We start from the raw sequence: 16,238 nt of genomic DNA, 5'->3' as shown, positions 1-16,238 counted from the left end.
CTTTCTCATAGCTTTGGCTGGCAAGTCAAGTGCTGAAAAAGAGAGAGAGGAGAAAAAACAAACCAATTTCAGGGTTGTCAAAGTCATCAAAACTGACTTCCAGCATCTTGGGATCTCCTAATGTGAACCTTCACCATGGCAATAATTATTTGCCACCAGAGAACCAAGCCTGTTTCACATCTCACATCACAGTAGCTCAGACTCTTAATCTCAGCATTGTGGGTTTGAGACCCATGCTGGGCAAAAGATTCCTGCATTTCAGGGGGCTGGACTAGATGACCCTCATCATCCATTCCAACTCTACAATTCTGTGATTTATGAATCATGCCAGCAGCTACCACCACAGTCCTGCCAACAATAAAGCCCATCTTAAGACACTGAACTCTTCCGTTCTGTAGACCATTGTACTGTGAGGCCCCAAGACAGACAAGAACAACTACTTGAGATTGAACCTCTAGTCTTTGGGGAAAGTTGTTCACCAAAGTTCAGTGTCCTTTCAAAATGTAGAATATCACTCATGCAGGAAAATGAACAAGTTTACATATTATGCACAGTTTGGACTTGATCAGTTTCAAGAGGCACGGGCTCTTTAAAAACCATTGCTGCTTGCCAGTCTATTTAAAGCACACTGTGTTCTGACTAATAACGTATTGACACTTCTCTCAAATAATCATGATGATCCTGATCACAAGCAGGCCACTACTGCGTCACTTCATCTGACATTTAACGCCAAGAAGCAGGCAGCTTGTGGGTAAAAGTAGACATGATAAGAGATGTGGGATCTATGGTCTCATTAAACTCGTCACCCAAAAGAGCTGCTTTGGTGGTGGGTAGGAAGCAGGGCCCACAGGGTTGCATCCCACTTACGTCATGCTCAAGAGTAGACCCACTGAAATGAGTAGACTTAATGGGAGCTGTTTGCTGCTTCATAATAAAAGCAGTCAGCCCTAGTAAGTTACTGCCACTTTTCTAAAAACGACAAACAAACGAAAACTACTAAAGCAAGTTTCACAAAAGTAGCTTGTAAGAGCAAGACTGAAGTTAGGAACTTGATTTAAGGGACTTTTTAAAGGGGGGATATGGCAGGACAGTCCCAAGAACATGCCTGTTTCTTCGGTAACCTCTTGTTCACTCTAGATATGTTTACCGGGGAGGAAGTCCCTTGGCACTCAGTGAGGCTTGCTTCTACATAGAAGTGCCTAAGACAGAATTGATCCTTATTAGCAAGGACTGCAAGCTGGGCTTTCCTTTATAGATTTGTAAGATTACTAGTAGCTGAGTTTAGTGTTTGCTTGCTTGTCTGTCACGGGGGGGGGGGAGTCATTGTGAGGGAGTGACAGATACCCCTTTTCCAAACAACATGTTAGAGCACCAGCAAGCCCAAAGGCCCATTTTCTTTCCTTACTGCTTCAGCTTGCAAAAGCAGCCTGTATTATTATTTTTTTACTCGTATTCCTTCCCTACAGTTGGTGTGCTTAACTAGGCTTGCTTTTTCCATTTTGCTTAAATTATGCTGAACAACTTGCATGAAACTACATTTGTGCTTTCCATAGAGAGAAAAAATAGTATGGTGACAGTTGGAATAACCATTCCCTTGGCACCAGGGCTTTATCAATCCATTTTAGTAAAATTTTCTATTGTTTCTATCTTGCAAGCAGGAAAATAGTTTTTTCTTTGTCCCATGACAAGCTGTTACTGAGGGTTTGCTGCCATCGTGTGCCTGTGTCTAGAAACTACACACACAAAATAAAATGGCTGATAGTAGAAAAAGAGTGTCTATGAGATACGGGTTTATTTGTAAGATTGTGATAGAAGAGGAAACCTATATGTCTTTTCTCAGTGAAACCACACAATAGGGCTATCCTCTGACCACAATATTTATCAATGGGATTGTGTGAGTTTCAGCTCCCAGCCCAGATAGCAGTGATTTTGACAGTTTCTGAACTTGGGGATACTGCTTGTTATAAAGTCTTCCCCTTGCCTTCCTAATGCCTATATCGTTTTTTATTTTATTTTTGTTACTAGTTAAAAATGACTTTTTGTCAAGCACCATGACCTTTTTTGCAGCAGCACTTTTGTAGCCCTTTTGGAAGCCCAGCCACTAAATAGAGGTGTATGAAATTATGCATGGTGTCGAGAAAGTGTCCAGAGAGGGGGTTTCCTCATCATCTAATACTGAAGCATCATGCGGTTATTCCATGTTGGAAGATTCGAAACAGGCCAAAGGAAATGCCTCTACAAGCGCCACATAATTAAACTCTCAGATTCACTGCTGCAGATGGTTTTGGCTGCCAATTTGGACAGCCTTAAAGGAGAGATCATAGAAATTCAGAGAGGGCATAAGGCTATATCCATGGCTCTTTGTCATGATGGCAGTGTTCAGCCTGCACTGTTGGAGGCAGAATGCCTCTGAATACCTGTTGCTGGGAAACACAACTAGGGAGAATGCTGTTACACGCAAGGCCTGATTGCAGGCTTCCCAAAAGCATCTCATTGGCTACCATGGGAACAGGATGCTGGTCTAGATAGATCTTCAACCTGATCCAACAGGGCTTCTTACTGACAATTGAATGTTACCAGTTGTTATTTGGGTCCGTTGTATGCTGTACATTGCCTCTCATCCAGAGCTGGCATATGCATGGTCACTTGGGTTTTCTTGTTTAGAAGTGGCACAGATGATACTTCTTGTGAGCCCAGGCTAATCTCCCTCTTGTGAGTAGATAGAATAAAACTGCTGGTGGGTAAAAAAATCTGCAAGAGTCTTGCAGCAAGGCTTTACCATCTTTCTTGCTTGTTTTGGCCATGTAGAAGAGCCCTACAATGGGGCAGAGCCACATTGGGAGGGCAGGGCTGCTGCTGAGAATGGCAGCCTCATGTTGAGCTCCCCATTCCCCCTCTGCAGCATGGCATTCAGTGCAGTGCATGGCATTAAGCTGTGTGTTTCCCACACCTGCTAGTGGCAGCGAATAACGTGCAATGGCAGTGGGGATGTGCTTGGCGTCGCAGAAATCGAATATGTTGCAGAGGGATAATATGGGGTGTTGGGTATAGTTAAGGCTATGGTTTTCCCAGTAGTGATGTATGGAACTGAGAGCTGGACCATAAAGAAGGCTGATCTCCAAAGAATTGATGCTTTTGAAATATGGTGCTGGAGGAGACTCTTGAGAGTCCCATGGACTGCAAGAAGATCAAACCTCTCCATTCTTAAGGAAATCAGCCCTGAGTGCTCACTGGAAGGACAGTTCCTGAAGCTGAGGCTCCAATACTTTGGCCACCTCATGAGAAGAGAAGACTCCCTGGAAAAGACCCTGATGTTGGGAAAGATGGTGGGCACAAGGTGAAGGGGACGACAGAGGATGAGATGGTTGGACAGTGTTCTTGAAGCTACAGACATGAGCCTGACCAAACTGCGGGAGGCAGTGGAAGACAGGAGTGTGCTCTGGTCCATGGGGTCACGAAGAGTCGGACACGACTAAACAACAACAGTACCCCTGGTGGCAGACATGCCATGCTCTTTCTGGGGTAGTCCATCCACCTTTGGTCCCCACCAAGAACTCTCAGCTCTCAGCTGTGGCTCATAGAAGCTGTCAGCATACGACAGCAGACACATTCCAGGAAATGACTTCAAGTGGACGGCTATAACATAGCCTGGCAACAGTGCATCCGCACTGCATGCAGGAGGTCCAGGTTCAAGCTCTGGCATCTGCAGGCAGGTCTGGGAATGTTCCCTGCCTGAAATTCTGGGAAGCCACTGCTAATCACTGTGCACAATACTGAGCTAGATCCTGGGCCACTGGTCTGCTTTGGTATAAGACAGCTTCCTGCCTCTTCCCTTCCATGCATTAAAAGGACTTGGCATCTTAATGGTCAGATTAACAACCCTATGTTGTTTGCCTATTGTTTTCTCTTTGTTTTATTATCTTATTGTCAGCATCATTTATGAATCATTACGTTTCAAAATCCTTATAACCTTTTATATTCAAAACAGTACTTTTTAAAAAAGAAAGCTGAATTGTGCTTTTGCGATGTCATTTTATTTATATTTGAATAAGTATCTGAAATGGGCCTCTGAATGGGGTGGGGGGATATGATAGCAAAAATGTTATAGCTGGGAGTGGGGCTGCTGATTGTATCCTGCCCTCCAAGAGGTGAGTGGCACTGCTTTTCCTTCTTGAAAATCAGCGGTAGTACAATCCAGCCAAAGTTGAGGATTTTCATTCCCACTCATTTAAACAGGAGGTTTAAGTACATCTCTTCGGTGGTATTTATACTCAAGAGTAGACCTACTGAAATCAACAAACATGACTTAAGTTGGGTTTGTTGATTTCAGTAGGTTTACTCTGAGTAAGTGAGTACCAGTGCTCCTGATGTAATAACTTGGTTTAAAAAATGTTTAATGAGGATTAGAACACACCCATGTACCCAATACTTCAGTATGTACTAGCTTTAATACTAGATACATGTTGTTATTGCCCTGAAGCACAATCACAGAGGGGAATACACATGGAAGAGTCCTATAGTAAGTAGGGAAAGGACTAGCAGCAGTGATAAAGAATGCTTCATTAGACCAAAAAGTGAAACAGCTTAACATATCTTTCCCTTGGAAGCAGACTCTCTCTCAGTATGTCAAGCCTCATTTTCTCAAAAAAAACCCCAACCTTTTTTATAATTATAGCTTTGCTTTTTCCCCCTTTGGCAAATGGCTGGTGTGGATGCAGCAAGAATCCTGCAACAAATAAACATTTACAATCTTTCTAAACCCCCCCCAAATCATGTAACAAATGAATTATAGCTTTTATGATAAACACCTACACACACCTAAACTAGGTTCTTAGGATTTCTCCCATGCAGGTTCATGGATTCGGAAATACGTTAATCCTGGAATAGTATTTGGAGTCTGAGATGACAAGGCTCTGTGAAGCTCCTTGGAAAGGTATTTTCGTTCTTTGTGACAAAGGATTTGTGATGACAACAGCTGCTGCATACTGATGCAAACAAAAGTGGATATTTGCTGCAAACTTTCCTTCAGTGGATTTCACAACAGATACAGGCTGTGTAAACAAACTCATTTTTACCCCTTCCTAAAACAAAAACAATGACTGCAAAATCCCATACAGTTAGGCCAAAGTAATCTAAAATCTAAATAATGGGATATAATTGGTCCAGCCTAAATGGCTTCAAATGTGAATCAAACAGCATATTTGTTTCAGCTCTGCTGTACACCTGCCACCAGAGAGACTTCCATTCAACTCTCTGAGGGGATCCTGATGATGATCTCCTACACAAAATAATATTTTGATTTCCATTCCAGGAGCCAAGACTGGCCTGGCTAAGATCCAGGAAGAGTGCAAATCCTATGTAAACAGAGCAGGGACTGACTAGCAAAAATCCCACAATAGCAGTGCCAACAGTGATCTCCATATATTCCCCCACCTAGGACTTGGGAGGGGTGTGGGCTAAAATAATTGAATCCATGCACACCATGTGTGTGCTCCCATGGCTTCATTAGAGCCATAATTGAGGGCGTTAAGATGTTTGGACTATTGCTTTTTTAACCTGGTAACAAAAAATAAACTATCCATGGTTGTGCTTGTCCAAACTCCATAGTACAGTGGTGCCCCGCAAGACGAATGCCTCGCAAGACGGAAAACCCGCTAGACGAAAGGGTTTTCCGTTTTTGAGCTGCTTCGCAAGACGAATTTCCCTATGGGTTTGCTTTGCAAGACGAAAACATCTTGCGAGTGTTCCGATTTCCCCCCGCTTCCCCCCCTTTTTCTAAGCCGCTAATAGCCTTTTAGCCGCTAATCCGCTAAGCCTTTAATAGCCACTAAGCCTTTAATAGCTGCTAAACCGCTAATAGCGCTAATCCACTAAGCCGCTAATAGGGTTGCTTCGCAAGACGAAAAAAACGCTAGACGAAGAGACTCGCGGAATGGATTATTTTCGTCTTGCGAGGCACCACTGTAGTTCTCTGAAGGGGATAACAAACCACTGCTGCAAAAAGAGCTCCTGACCTGACTGGCTAGTCTAGTTTGTTGCTGGAAGCTGACCATGTTCACCGTGTCTGAGAACGGATTATTTTCCAGTGTCTGTCCTGAAACGCTACCTGAGCACTGTGGGAGCCACCGTTTGGTCCATCTGAAGGGGAAAATGGGTACCATAGGAGCTCGGTTGACAGTGTAGCTCAACAGCCAAATCCAATAGGTATCTTAATGCTTGTGAAAGATGCTGTGCAACTCTTAGCCCAAATTGCACTGTTACTGTGGATCTCACCCTTTTTAAAATTTAAATCACACTCAGATGTAAAAGATGGTGTGCAATAGGTTTTAGCTATCCACTACAGTAGCTCATTCCAGGCATGGAGAAAGTGGATAGAGAAAGGGTTTTTTCCATGTCTCATTAATGCTAAAATTTGTGGGCATTCAGCGAAATTGAATGTTGGGCAGTTCAGGATAGACAAAAGAAAGCACTTCTTCATACAGTTCCCGGATGGCTCCCACCAGCTCGGATGGCTTTTTAAGGTTACATAAATTCATGGAGGACAAGGCTATCCATGATGACCAGTCACAATGGCTATGCTCTGTTGCTACTGTCAGAGACTTGTCTCTGTCTCTGAAGACACAGGCATCTGGTTGGCCATCATGAGGAAAGGATGCTCGGCTTGATGGGCTAATGGCCTGATCCAGCACAGCTTGTTCTAGGTTCTTCTTCTAAGAGTGGCCTTCTTACAGGTGGCCTTTTCCTCATTGCTGGGCTGAGTGGTGAGTATATGTTCAATAGCAAAGCACTGGCTTTATCAGTGTAGATCAGAAGTGAGCACCCTGTTATTCTAGGGCTTTATGTATGTGTTGGGGGAAATAGGAGGAAGGGGGGCAAGAAAGATGGAGAGTGAGGGAGAGAAGCAGAAAGAGAAAGGGAAAAGGATGGCCGTGCCTACCTCTGGCTCCACAGACTTTTAACTAAGATCCTTTTGACTCCAGCCTCAGCCAACTCTGAGATGCAGTCAACTGATTACCACCAAGGGACTATGAATCTCAGTGGAAAGAGTTGCCCACCCCTAGCGTAGATGTTTACTAGCTGCAACACAGAAAGGGAGCAAGGCTGAGAGAAGCTTCTTTGTCCATCAATAAAACAGCCCCATGCTTAGTTCACTGCCCCCTCCCCAGCCACGTATTTGGCCACTTCCCATGTCTCTTTGGCTTTGCACCCGGGTGTGCATTATGGCTCTTGCTCTAGCAAAATCTTTGGTCTCCAGTGCATCTAGGTGGTTGTTCTTTTGTGCACAGCAATTAATCTGTTCAGATCACCACAGGGAATTATCCCATGATGGTCCGCAGCAGGACAACACTGGATAAAGGCTAAAATAAATTATCAGACACGCTAACCAGGATGAATCTGACAGAAGCTGCCAAATCTCCCTCAATATGTCCCTTCAGCATAGTGTCATGAAGTATTCTCGTAATTCCCACACAACAGGATGTGCTATTAGAGAGAATGTGGCAGACTGATACAGCAACCTCAAGATTCCAGGCAAAAGCAATGCTTTCTTGATTGACAAGTGCTAAAAGATTCAGTTTTGCTGTATATCAAGGCTCTGGCTTTCAGCTGGCCCTGCATCCCTCGAGACTTCCTGTCTTTAATTCAATTTGTTCCTTTCTTGGAAGCCTCAAAGTTGTCTTCCTTTTCCTTCCTTTTGGTTTCCTGTCCTGGCCTTGCGGCCAAATGTATGTCTGTTTTTAAGAATAATTCAGCAGCCAACACTAGAGCCAGAAAAGCATGCTTTGTCCCATTCTTGTCTTCTCCCTCTAGACTCAAGGCTAGGACATCCATGGAGGCGCATGGGAGCCTACCTCTTCCCGATATTTCAAGGCTCCTTCGAGGGATAAATTTTAGGGCTAACTATTGCAAAACTTCGTTACCATAAAAACCATCCTCCTTGTTGCAAAACCCCAACAAACATCAAGTCAGCGTTGCCCTGATACACAGTCTTTCCCCTTTTCTTTCCCCTAGGTGGTAGTGGTTTGCAGGGTGAGGCAGTAGTGCTCACCTGACCTCTTGCTCACCAGCATCTCTCTAGCTCACTGGGACGAAGTGGGGTGGGGTGGGGGGCGGCAAGGTGCAAACACACAAGGAGTGTTTGGTATGTAACTCCACTGCGCCAACCTTCCCCCTTTCCTCCTTGCTAAGTCACAGCAGTGCCACCAGCCACTAACACCCCTGCTACCCCATGACATGGTGTGAGTGGTGAATATGCAAGAGGTCTCTCAAATTTAATCATCTCCGCACAATCCATGAATGCACAGGAGCCATCTCTGGATATGGACCTTAATGCCTCCTGGCTTTGTGTTGGCGTTTAAGCAGCCGTCAGCAGGGGACTATGAAGCAAAACTTTGCGGCAGGGATGGAGAACCTGTAGCCCCCTGGATGTTTCTGTACTACAACTCCCCTCACCATGGGCTGTGCTGGCTGGGACTGATGGGAGTTGGAGTGCCACAGGACCAACGCCCCTGCTTTACAAGATCCAGATAAGCAGGAAGCGAGGCAACGAGCTCAATCTACGTCAGTAAGCAATCACGTTAGCCCTAAAATTGTAAACATAGTTTTATTGCCATTCACTCATCACAAGGTAACTCTTTCTCCTGACCATGCGAAAACAAGATGGCAGCCCACAGAGACATGGGTGAAGCCCACATGCCACAGTTTCCAAAAACTAGCTATAGTTTTTACACCAAGAGTCCCACATGTGCTCATTTCAAATGGACATGATAATGATTGTTCCCCACAGTTAACCTTGGAGAAGAGAGCTATTAAATTAGAATGGGCCAAGTCCATCCAACTCAGCAGATACAAACACAGGTACTGAGCTTAATATCAGAGTAATAGGATTAGTTCATAAATTAAAAAAATACCAAAAAATCATCTGTTTCAATCTTTCCCCTCCCCACCTCAGAAACTCCTCTGAATTGATAAAACTGTCCAGCAAATATGCCTAGAAACTCCATGTCACGTCTTCCCACCCTATTCCCATTTATTAAAAGCAAGAAAGAAGAAGGGGGGGGGGAACCCTAATGAATTAAACCAGGACTGATCTTCCTGCATGCCTGGAAGTAATTTACATGGCAAATGTCCCACTTCAGTTTTAAACATCCAGTTATTAAGGTCATTTAAAGGTTTCTTCTCCATCCAAAAAAAGAAAGAAAAGAGGAACTTGGTTACGCTGTGCTCCTGGTGCAGATTCTCTTTAAAAGACTTCCATACAAAAGAGCTCCACCCCAAGAGAAAATGCCAGGAAAATAGATCTGTGTCTTCGGGAGTGATGGCGAAGCCCACCGTGGAGACTTCTGGGTCTGCTACAAGTATTCCAGCTCCAGTGCGTGTCGCAGAGCCTCAAGGTCGGCGTGGCAGGAGATCCTCCAGAAAGGCATGTTGTGCTAGGAGGAGATGTTTTAAAACAGGAAAAGGGTCATAAGACGTTCCCTGAATCATCACCCAAACAGTGGTAATTGAGTAATGTGACCCGTTTCATTTACATAGAATCTAAAAAAGACATGGATAATCATTGTATGCGGGTGGGACAGTGATCAACAGAGAGACAACCGCTACTCATCAGCCTCAGCCAGCAGGGCTGATACCTAAGGATGATGGGAGTTGTAGTCCACAACATCTAAGGGGCCACATTTTCCTCATCCCTGATATACAACTGGCTTGCTCTATAGTTTACATCTCATTTATAACATTTATATTCCACCTTTCATCCAAGGAGCTCTAGGCACCATTATTATTATTACTATTATTATTATTACTACTACTACTACCATAGGCATAGCCAGGATTTTTGTTGGGATGGTGGAAGGAATTTGTTAGGAGGGGCAGGAATTTGGGGGGAGGCAGAAACAATGTGACTGGCCAGTTACATTTTTCTATTGTTTTACTATGCCCATGATTTATACCCCACCCATTTGGCTGGATTTCCCCAGCCACTCTGGGAGGCTTCCAACACATATAAACACATAAGAATACATCAAACATTAAAAACATTCCAATACAGGGCTGCCTTCAGGTGTCTTCTAAAAGTTGTGTAGTTCTTTATCTCATTGACATCTCATGTTCCACAGGGAGGGCGCCACTGCCAAGAAGGCCCTGTGCCTGGTTCCCTGTTACTTCACTTCCTGCAGGGAGGGAACTGCCAAAAGGCCCTTGGTTCTCCCCTCTCTCCATTTTACTCTCACAACAACCCTGTGAGGTAGGTTAGGCTGAGAGACTGTGATTAGTCAAGGTCACCCAGTGAGGTTTATGGCTGAGTGGAGATTTGCGCCCTGGTCTCTCAGGTCCTAACAGATGGCTTTTGTTCAGATCTGTCTGCAGTGCATTTGACATCTTTTCACCCCACCTTAAAAAAACGGTGCAGGAGCCAAGCTGGAGTCCTTTGATGTAGAATAATGCATTGAATGTGCATACCAACTTTCATTTTGGTATTTCAGACTTCAAGGCAAAAATCTCATTGTGGTATTATTGTGGGTCTTGTTTTTAAATCTGAGTGGACTATATGAAATATATATGTAAAAGGTGTGAGTGCTATTCATATCTCCATTATGCAGAGATTTACCCTCTCCCACTGTTAAAATGCAACTCAGTCTGCTGCTGAGTAATTATTATCAACCACCCATTTCAAGTAATCTGCTATTTCCCCCATTTCACCAACAGATGAATAATCACTGCCTTAGAAATATCTAGGAATTATCTGAAGTGTACAGTGGCTGTGCTCAGATTGGAAACCAGGCCTGCCAGATCTAAATCCAACCTCATACACATGATTATAACTGATTTATCACCGTTTTCTTCCCATACTCAAGACGCCCAGTAAAGGTGTCACAACTGAGAAATCGGGTGGTTTCATGACCCATCCGAAATTTGGATTTGGGACTGGGGAGAGGTGTGCTGAAATACTTGCTCAGCTTTCTGGATGGACAAATTATTCTCCCCTAGTCTAGCCTACCTTATAGAGATGCTGGGAGGATAAAACGGAATGATGATGCCACATATGGTGATCAAACTTGGGAGGACTGGTGGAATACGTGTGTGATGAAAGTAATGTAAAAACATATTATTGGCACAAAAATGGAAACAAGAAGAATTACCGATGAAAGAAGAGTGGCAAATGAAATTAATGGACTACCGTATTTTTCGCTCTATAGGACACACCTGATCATAGGATGCACCTTGTTTTAGAGGGGGTGAACAAGAGAAAAAAAATCTCCCCCTCTCTGCGCAGCACCCCTTCAGCGAAGCGGCAGGAGAAACGGAGCCCCTTTCATTTTTCCTCCTGCTTTGCTGAAGGGGCGCTGTGCAGCTCTCCCTCTCTCTGTAGTGCCAGGAGAGCAAGAGGGGTCGGTGTGCACCAACCCCTCTCGCTCTCCAGGCTTCAGGGAAAGGAACCCGAAGCCTCCGGAGCACAGTGGGAGCGCTCCCACTGCGCTTCGGAGGCTTTACGTTGCTATCGCTGAAGCCATGGAGCCTGCATTCGCTCCATAAGATGCACACACATTTCCCCTTAGTTTTGGGAGGGGGGAAAGTGCATCTTATAGCGCGAAAAATACAGTATGCAGAACTAGACAAATTGACAGGAAGGATTCGAAACCTGCGGGACCAGAGATTCTTAGAGGACTGGAGTAAACATCTGAATTATCTGAAAAGCAATTGTAATAAACAGATTACGCTAGTAGGATTGCAAGAAGTTTTATAAGGAGGATTCTGTGAAATATTGCAAGGAAGATTATGAAGAGAATATCAGTTAAGGATAATTAAAAGTAATAGAGAAATTAAGAAATGCAGATTAAGTGATAAAGAATGGAAAATCTTCAGAGGTAGTTGATGGAAGTTTAAAATCTTGTATAAGATAGGAAGCTATGTTAAATGACTGTTGGAAATGATATGTTAAAAAATTAATAGAAATGTATTTTTTTAAAAAAAGAAAGTAATGTAAAAACAAATCTGAAGTCAGCCGCCTGCCCTTGAAGAAGAAAATGCCACTACTTCCACCTCATTCGTTCCTCCTCTGCTTTCCCCACATGGCTCTGCTTCCATTTAAATGATCTGTTTTTCTTTCTCTGAAGAGATGAGATGTTGGCAGCGCAGCCACGCCTGCTGCTCAGCTCCCATCCATTCATCACTCGCCCCGACAGGTGAAGAGAAATGACCCACTCAGGCCGAGAGATATCATCAGGACTGCCCTCCCCATGGGTTTATAGAGCTCAGGTGTGTAGTCACCCTTGCTAATGATCATCATCAATCAGAGGCCCTGACAGCTCCGGGCAAAGAATGTGCGCCCATTAAGGGGGAAGAGGCTTAAAGCAGGAGACACCAGCAAAGGGGGCCCCCTCTTCTTGCGGCACAGTTTGTAAAAGGTATTGCTTAACCCCACTGCCAGGGAGCCGGTGGCCTTTGATGCACCTCCGTGCACTGACCCTGTTACCTTTGAAGTTCGCGGGAGCCCTGTCTGAAGCTTCGCGCTATTATTATGACTTCTTCACTTTCTTCCTAATGCATTTCTGGCGTTAACTTTTAACTCCTGGAGAACCGACCCATTTGCTGGGCGGCTGCTCAGCTTACAGAAATCTAAATCAGCCCGACAGAAGAAGTGCATGCACACAGGGGGAAAGAGAGGCGTACAGCCTAATGAGGCAAAGAGTAGCTTTCTGCAGTGTGTGGGTGTATGGGTTTTCATTTGGAAAACAGCACTGGGGGAAAGAGATGGGGGGCCTTAGGTCCGTGGTAAGAACATATACCTTCCACACAGCAGAAGGTGCTAAGTTCAATTCTCGGCATCTCCAAGTTGGGCTGTGAAAGACCCTGTCTGAAATCTAAGGGACCCCCTGTCAATGGACGCACTAGCAAAGCAACTTTGTGTGCTCCACCCCACACACAGCAGAAATGAGGAACAGCAGATCTCGACACACTCACTGACTCGCTCTTACTCCTTATTTATGTACCTAACCAACAGTTGTTAATCAAGAGCAGTTTCTGTAGCAAGTGGGAAACTGTTGGAAATTCCTCAACAGCTGAGGGGGATGGAGAGAGGATTTACAGTAGGAAATTGCTCACAGTGCTTTATGAACTTTCAGGCCAGGAAAAAAATAATGAGCTAATTTCTATTCACGATTCAGGTAAAAGGTGAGAATGCTTTCGGAGCTATTCTTTTAAAAGTGGGGTTGCGAACCTGAAAACCGTACCTTTTTCGCCCCCTGTTCCTCTTCAACACCATCTCCTATTACGATGTACACAGCTTTCCGTCCAAACCTCTGCATTATCCTTTCAAAACAGCTCTCTTTCCCTGCAAAACAAAAACAAATCATTATTTTTTCTGGGCAAAGGTGATAAAGGAACTGAGAGTCATTTGTTCTTTGTACGAGGGTTTAGGGGCGCATTCATCTAGCCCAGGGGTGGGGAACTTCAGGCTCCCCTGGCCTGTCTCTCTGGTCCTTGAAACTCTCCCTGGGCCACACTCAAGGGCTTTTGCTCGGCGGGCACACTTTATGCTGGTCTGGATGGAGGAGAGAGAGGATTATGTGCAGAAACTAGCCCTGCCTGGGCAGCCCCTGCCTTTGAGAACCTCCAGGGGTAAAGTCAAGCCACTGTGTTAGCAGCACCAAAGCACAAGCCTGGACAGTGTGTATGGAGGTCATGGACTGCCCAGACAACCAGACCCCCACTCTCAGCACCATACTGAATTCCACTCATGGGGTTTATATCCAGCATTATTCATACTCACAGCAGACCCACTGACATTAGTGGACATGAGCAACCTAGGCCCATTAAATCAACAGGTCAACCCTGGATGCAACCAATTGTTCTTACCTGTCTTTGTTGCACTATAAATATTTTCAATTGGGAAGACAGTGCCTAGTCCATAAAGCAGGACTTTTGCAAGAGCTGGTATGAGCTGGGTTGTAGTCACCAAAACATTTACACAGTTGGGCCTGCGAGACAGAAAGCAGTGACAGAATTAAAGTCAATGGGGACCCCTCCCTTTCCACCCTCCCCCCAAGAGATCTTTGCTTTTCTGCTCTATTAGGCTAAACTGGAAGCAGGATATAAGGTTTGCCAGCAACGAGTCCCTTGAAATCAGTGATTAACACAGTCAGCAGTGGCTAGACTCTTAAAACGTTTTTCTCCCTCCATAATTTATTATAACTCAAAACTAGCCTGAAAGAGGAGTACGTCACAAGTAATCACACACTGGGGATATAAATGGTGTAAAACTCCAATAGCATTTACACTGCACCCCCCTTGGGCAGCTGACTCCCTTTATTGCTTTCCTGCTTTCTGCACAAAACTATTATATCTGGGAGCCAGGATTGTTCTGGTTTTAGATCTAGTTCCCCATCACATGTCCAGATGTGGCCCCCCACAAATTTGGCCAAAGGTGTCCTATAAATAAACGTGCCTCGGTTTGTTTGGAGAACACAAGAGGAAAGTAAAACTTCTTGCAGCCTGGAGACGACTCCTTAAGCCGTTCTTACCGGGAATGTATCAAATCCAGAGCTTTCAAAGCATGTGTTAGCCAGAGATCAGTCAGCGCTTCCAGTTCTGCTCTTAACTGCAGCCAGGTTTCCCTCTTAGGAGCTCCTATTAAACCTGTGGATAGAGAAAGCTGCGTTTGTAGCTGGTTCCAATGGGAAGGCGCGGAATAGCTTGCACATGGCTTTTGCAAAGCCATGGAATCATTGAGTTGGAATGAGCCAGAAATCCAACTAGTACAACCTGATGCCCAAAAGGCAGGGCCGTCCACCCACCAGCCGCCTATACGCGCCCCCCCACCTGCGCAGTTGATAATCACCATGTGCCAAAGAGCTGGGAGCGAAACTGTATTGCAGGGAGGTGCTTGTAACAAAATGAAGCAGCACATCGCTGGTTGGTCTTCCCTCCTAAGCCACTTGTGGTAGAGCTTTCCTCCCCACATCCCATCCCGCCCCCAGCAGGCCCCAAGTCTCAGTGCTGCAGTCTCACACGGTTTCTCCTTTGAGTGGCTGCAGCAGCCTTTGCCAACCGGGTGCCCCCCCCCCAGTTGTTCTTTCAGTTAGCTGTGCTGGCTAGGGCTGATGGGGAGTTGGAGTGCAGCCATTTGGCCAAGGATGCGCTACAGCCTCACCCAGTCCTGAACAGCCCTCCTGTTCTTCCAACTGCACAGAGCCAGCTTCAGTTTCTCTGGGGTGTCCTCAGGCAAGACTCCCTCAGTGGGCCATCTTAAATGGGAGCATCCGATTTAAGTGCTTTGTTTTTTTTTAAATTTAAATAGCACCTTGCTGGGGCTTCATCAAATGGCCTTTTCCCTTCCGACAGCTTCGGTGAGGCAGGGATTTCATGTGAAATTGCAGCATGGGAAATCTACCCACATAATACAGTCCTGATAATGACACCCCCCCCCCCGCCGCTTGTACCTGCAATTTAAAGATTTAAAAACCAGACACGTTCATTGCATTCGTGCAATTAGTGTCATGCCTCATTTGGCCTGTGATGCTCAAATTGTGTGCACTTTTCCCCTGAGTTCTCTTCTCCTACCCCTCTGTGCACATGCACACTTTCTTTACGGTTGTGGGATACTGCATTCTGAATCAGAGGGTCACAGCGAGGGGCTTCTCTCTTTCCCGATGAGCTGTTTTCCTTATCACACTCGCCCTGTCCAAGGTGCTTGACACTTGCAGGGCGAAAGATGCAGGTGCTGGTATGTTTTCTCCTGCAGGAGGTCAAGCAACATTGGAAGGCCAATTTCGGTAAGAAAATTAATCCTTGGGGAAAGAGGTAGGAGCCTTTGGCTCACTCACTTCCCTATATACCTCGGGCAGAACATTCCTACAACTGAGCACCATGCGTAGTTAGAGGCTTATGCTGCCTCGGAGCAGTCTTGGAAAAAGTTGTGTTGATGAAGTCAAAACTGGCCCAGAGTGGGTTTGGATTTTTATTGTTATTTTTTTACATTTATCAGCTGTTAAATGTTTTATGCGTGCCTTTAAAAACATATTCAGCAGAACATGCACCATGAACTTAAACAATAACCATTAAAGGTGCAGGCCATTTCCTGCAGATTAGTGACTGTCTGAAAGGAGCCAATGGTCTGAGCTGAAGCAGACAGCTAGATAAGCCCAACCAGTTATTATTTCTTCAGTCCCCCTGAAAAGCTGTGTGCCAAGGTCATTATTCTGGATAATAATGGCAGACAATGCACGTTTAAAATACCTGGA

At 45.0% G+C, this 16,238-nt stretch overlaps 1 protein-coding gene across 2 annotated transcripts in view; it reads right to left on the bottom strand.

Moving 5' to 3' along the window:
• Positions 1-8,583: 8,583 nt before the first annotated feature.
• EYA2 (EYA transcriptional coactivator and phosphatase 2) overlaps positions 8,584-16,238 on the bottom strand; it is a 146,325-nt gene continuing 138,670 nt past the window's right edge. For both annotated transcript variants that reach the window (XM_082226149.1, XM_082226150.1), the window contains exons 13-16: positions 14,520-14,634; positions 13,855-13,976; positions 13,230-13,330; positions 8,584-9,431 (exon numbers count right to left, since the gene is read on the bottom strand). In XM_082226149.1, the coding sequence (XP_082082275.1) occupies positions 9,351-9,431; positions 13,230-13,330; positions 13,855-13,976; positions 14,520-14,634 (419 nt within the window). In that variant the 3' untranslated portion in view covers positions 8,584-9,350. The remainder of the gene's footprint in view (positions 9,432-13,229; positions 13,331-13,854; positions 13,977-14,519; positions 14,635-16,238) is intronic.

Source organism: Podarcis vaucheri (genome assembly GCF_965113315.1).
Source record: "Podarcis vaucheri genome assembly, chromosome: 6".
In the NCBI taxonomy this organism is placed as follows: domain Eukaryota; kingdom Metazoa; phylum Chordata; class Lepidosauria; order Squamata; family Lacertidae; genus Podarcis; species Podarcis vaucheri.
This window is presented reverse-complemented; position numbering and strand designations above follow the sequence as displayed.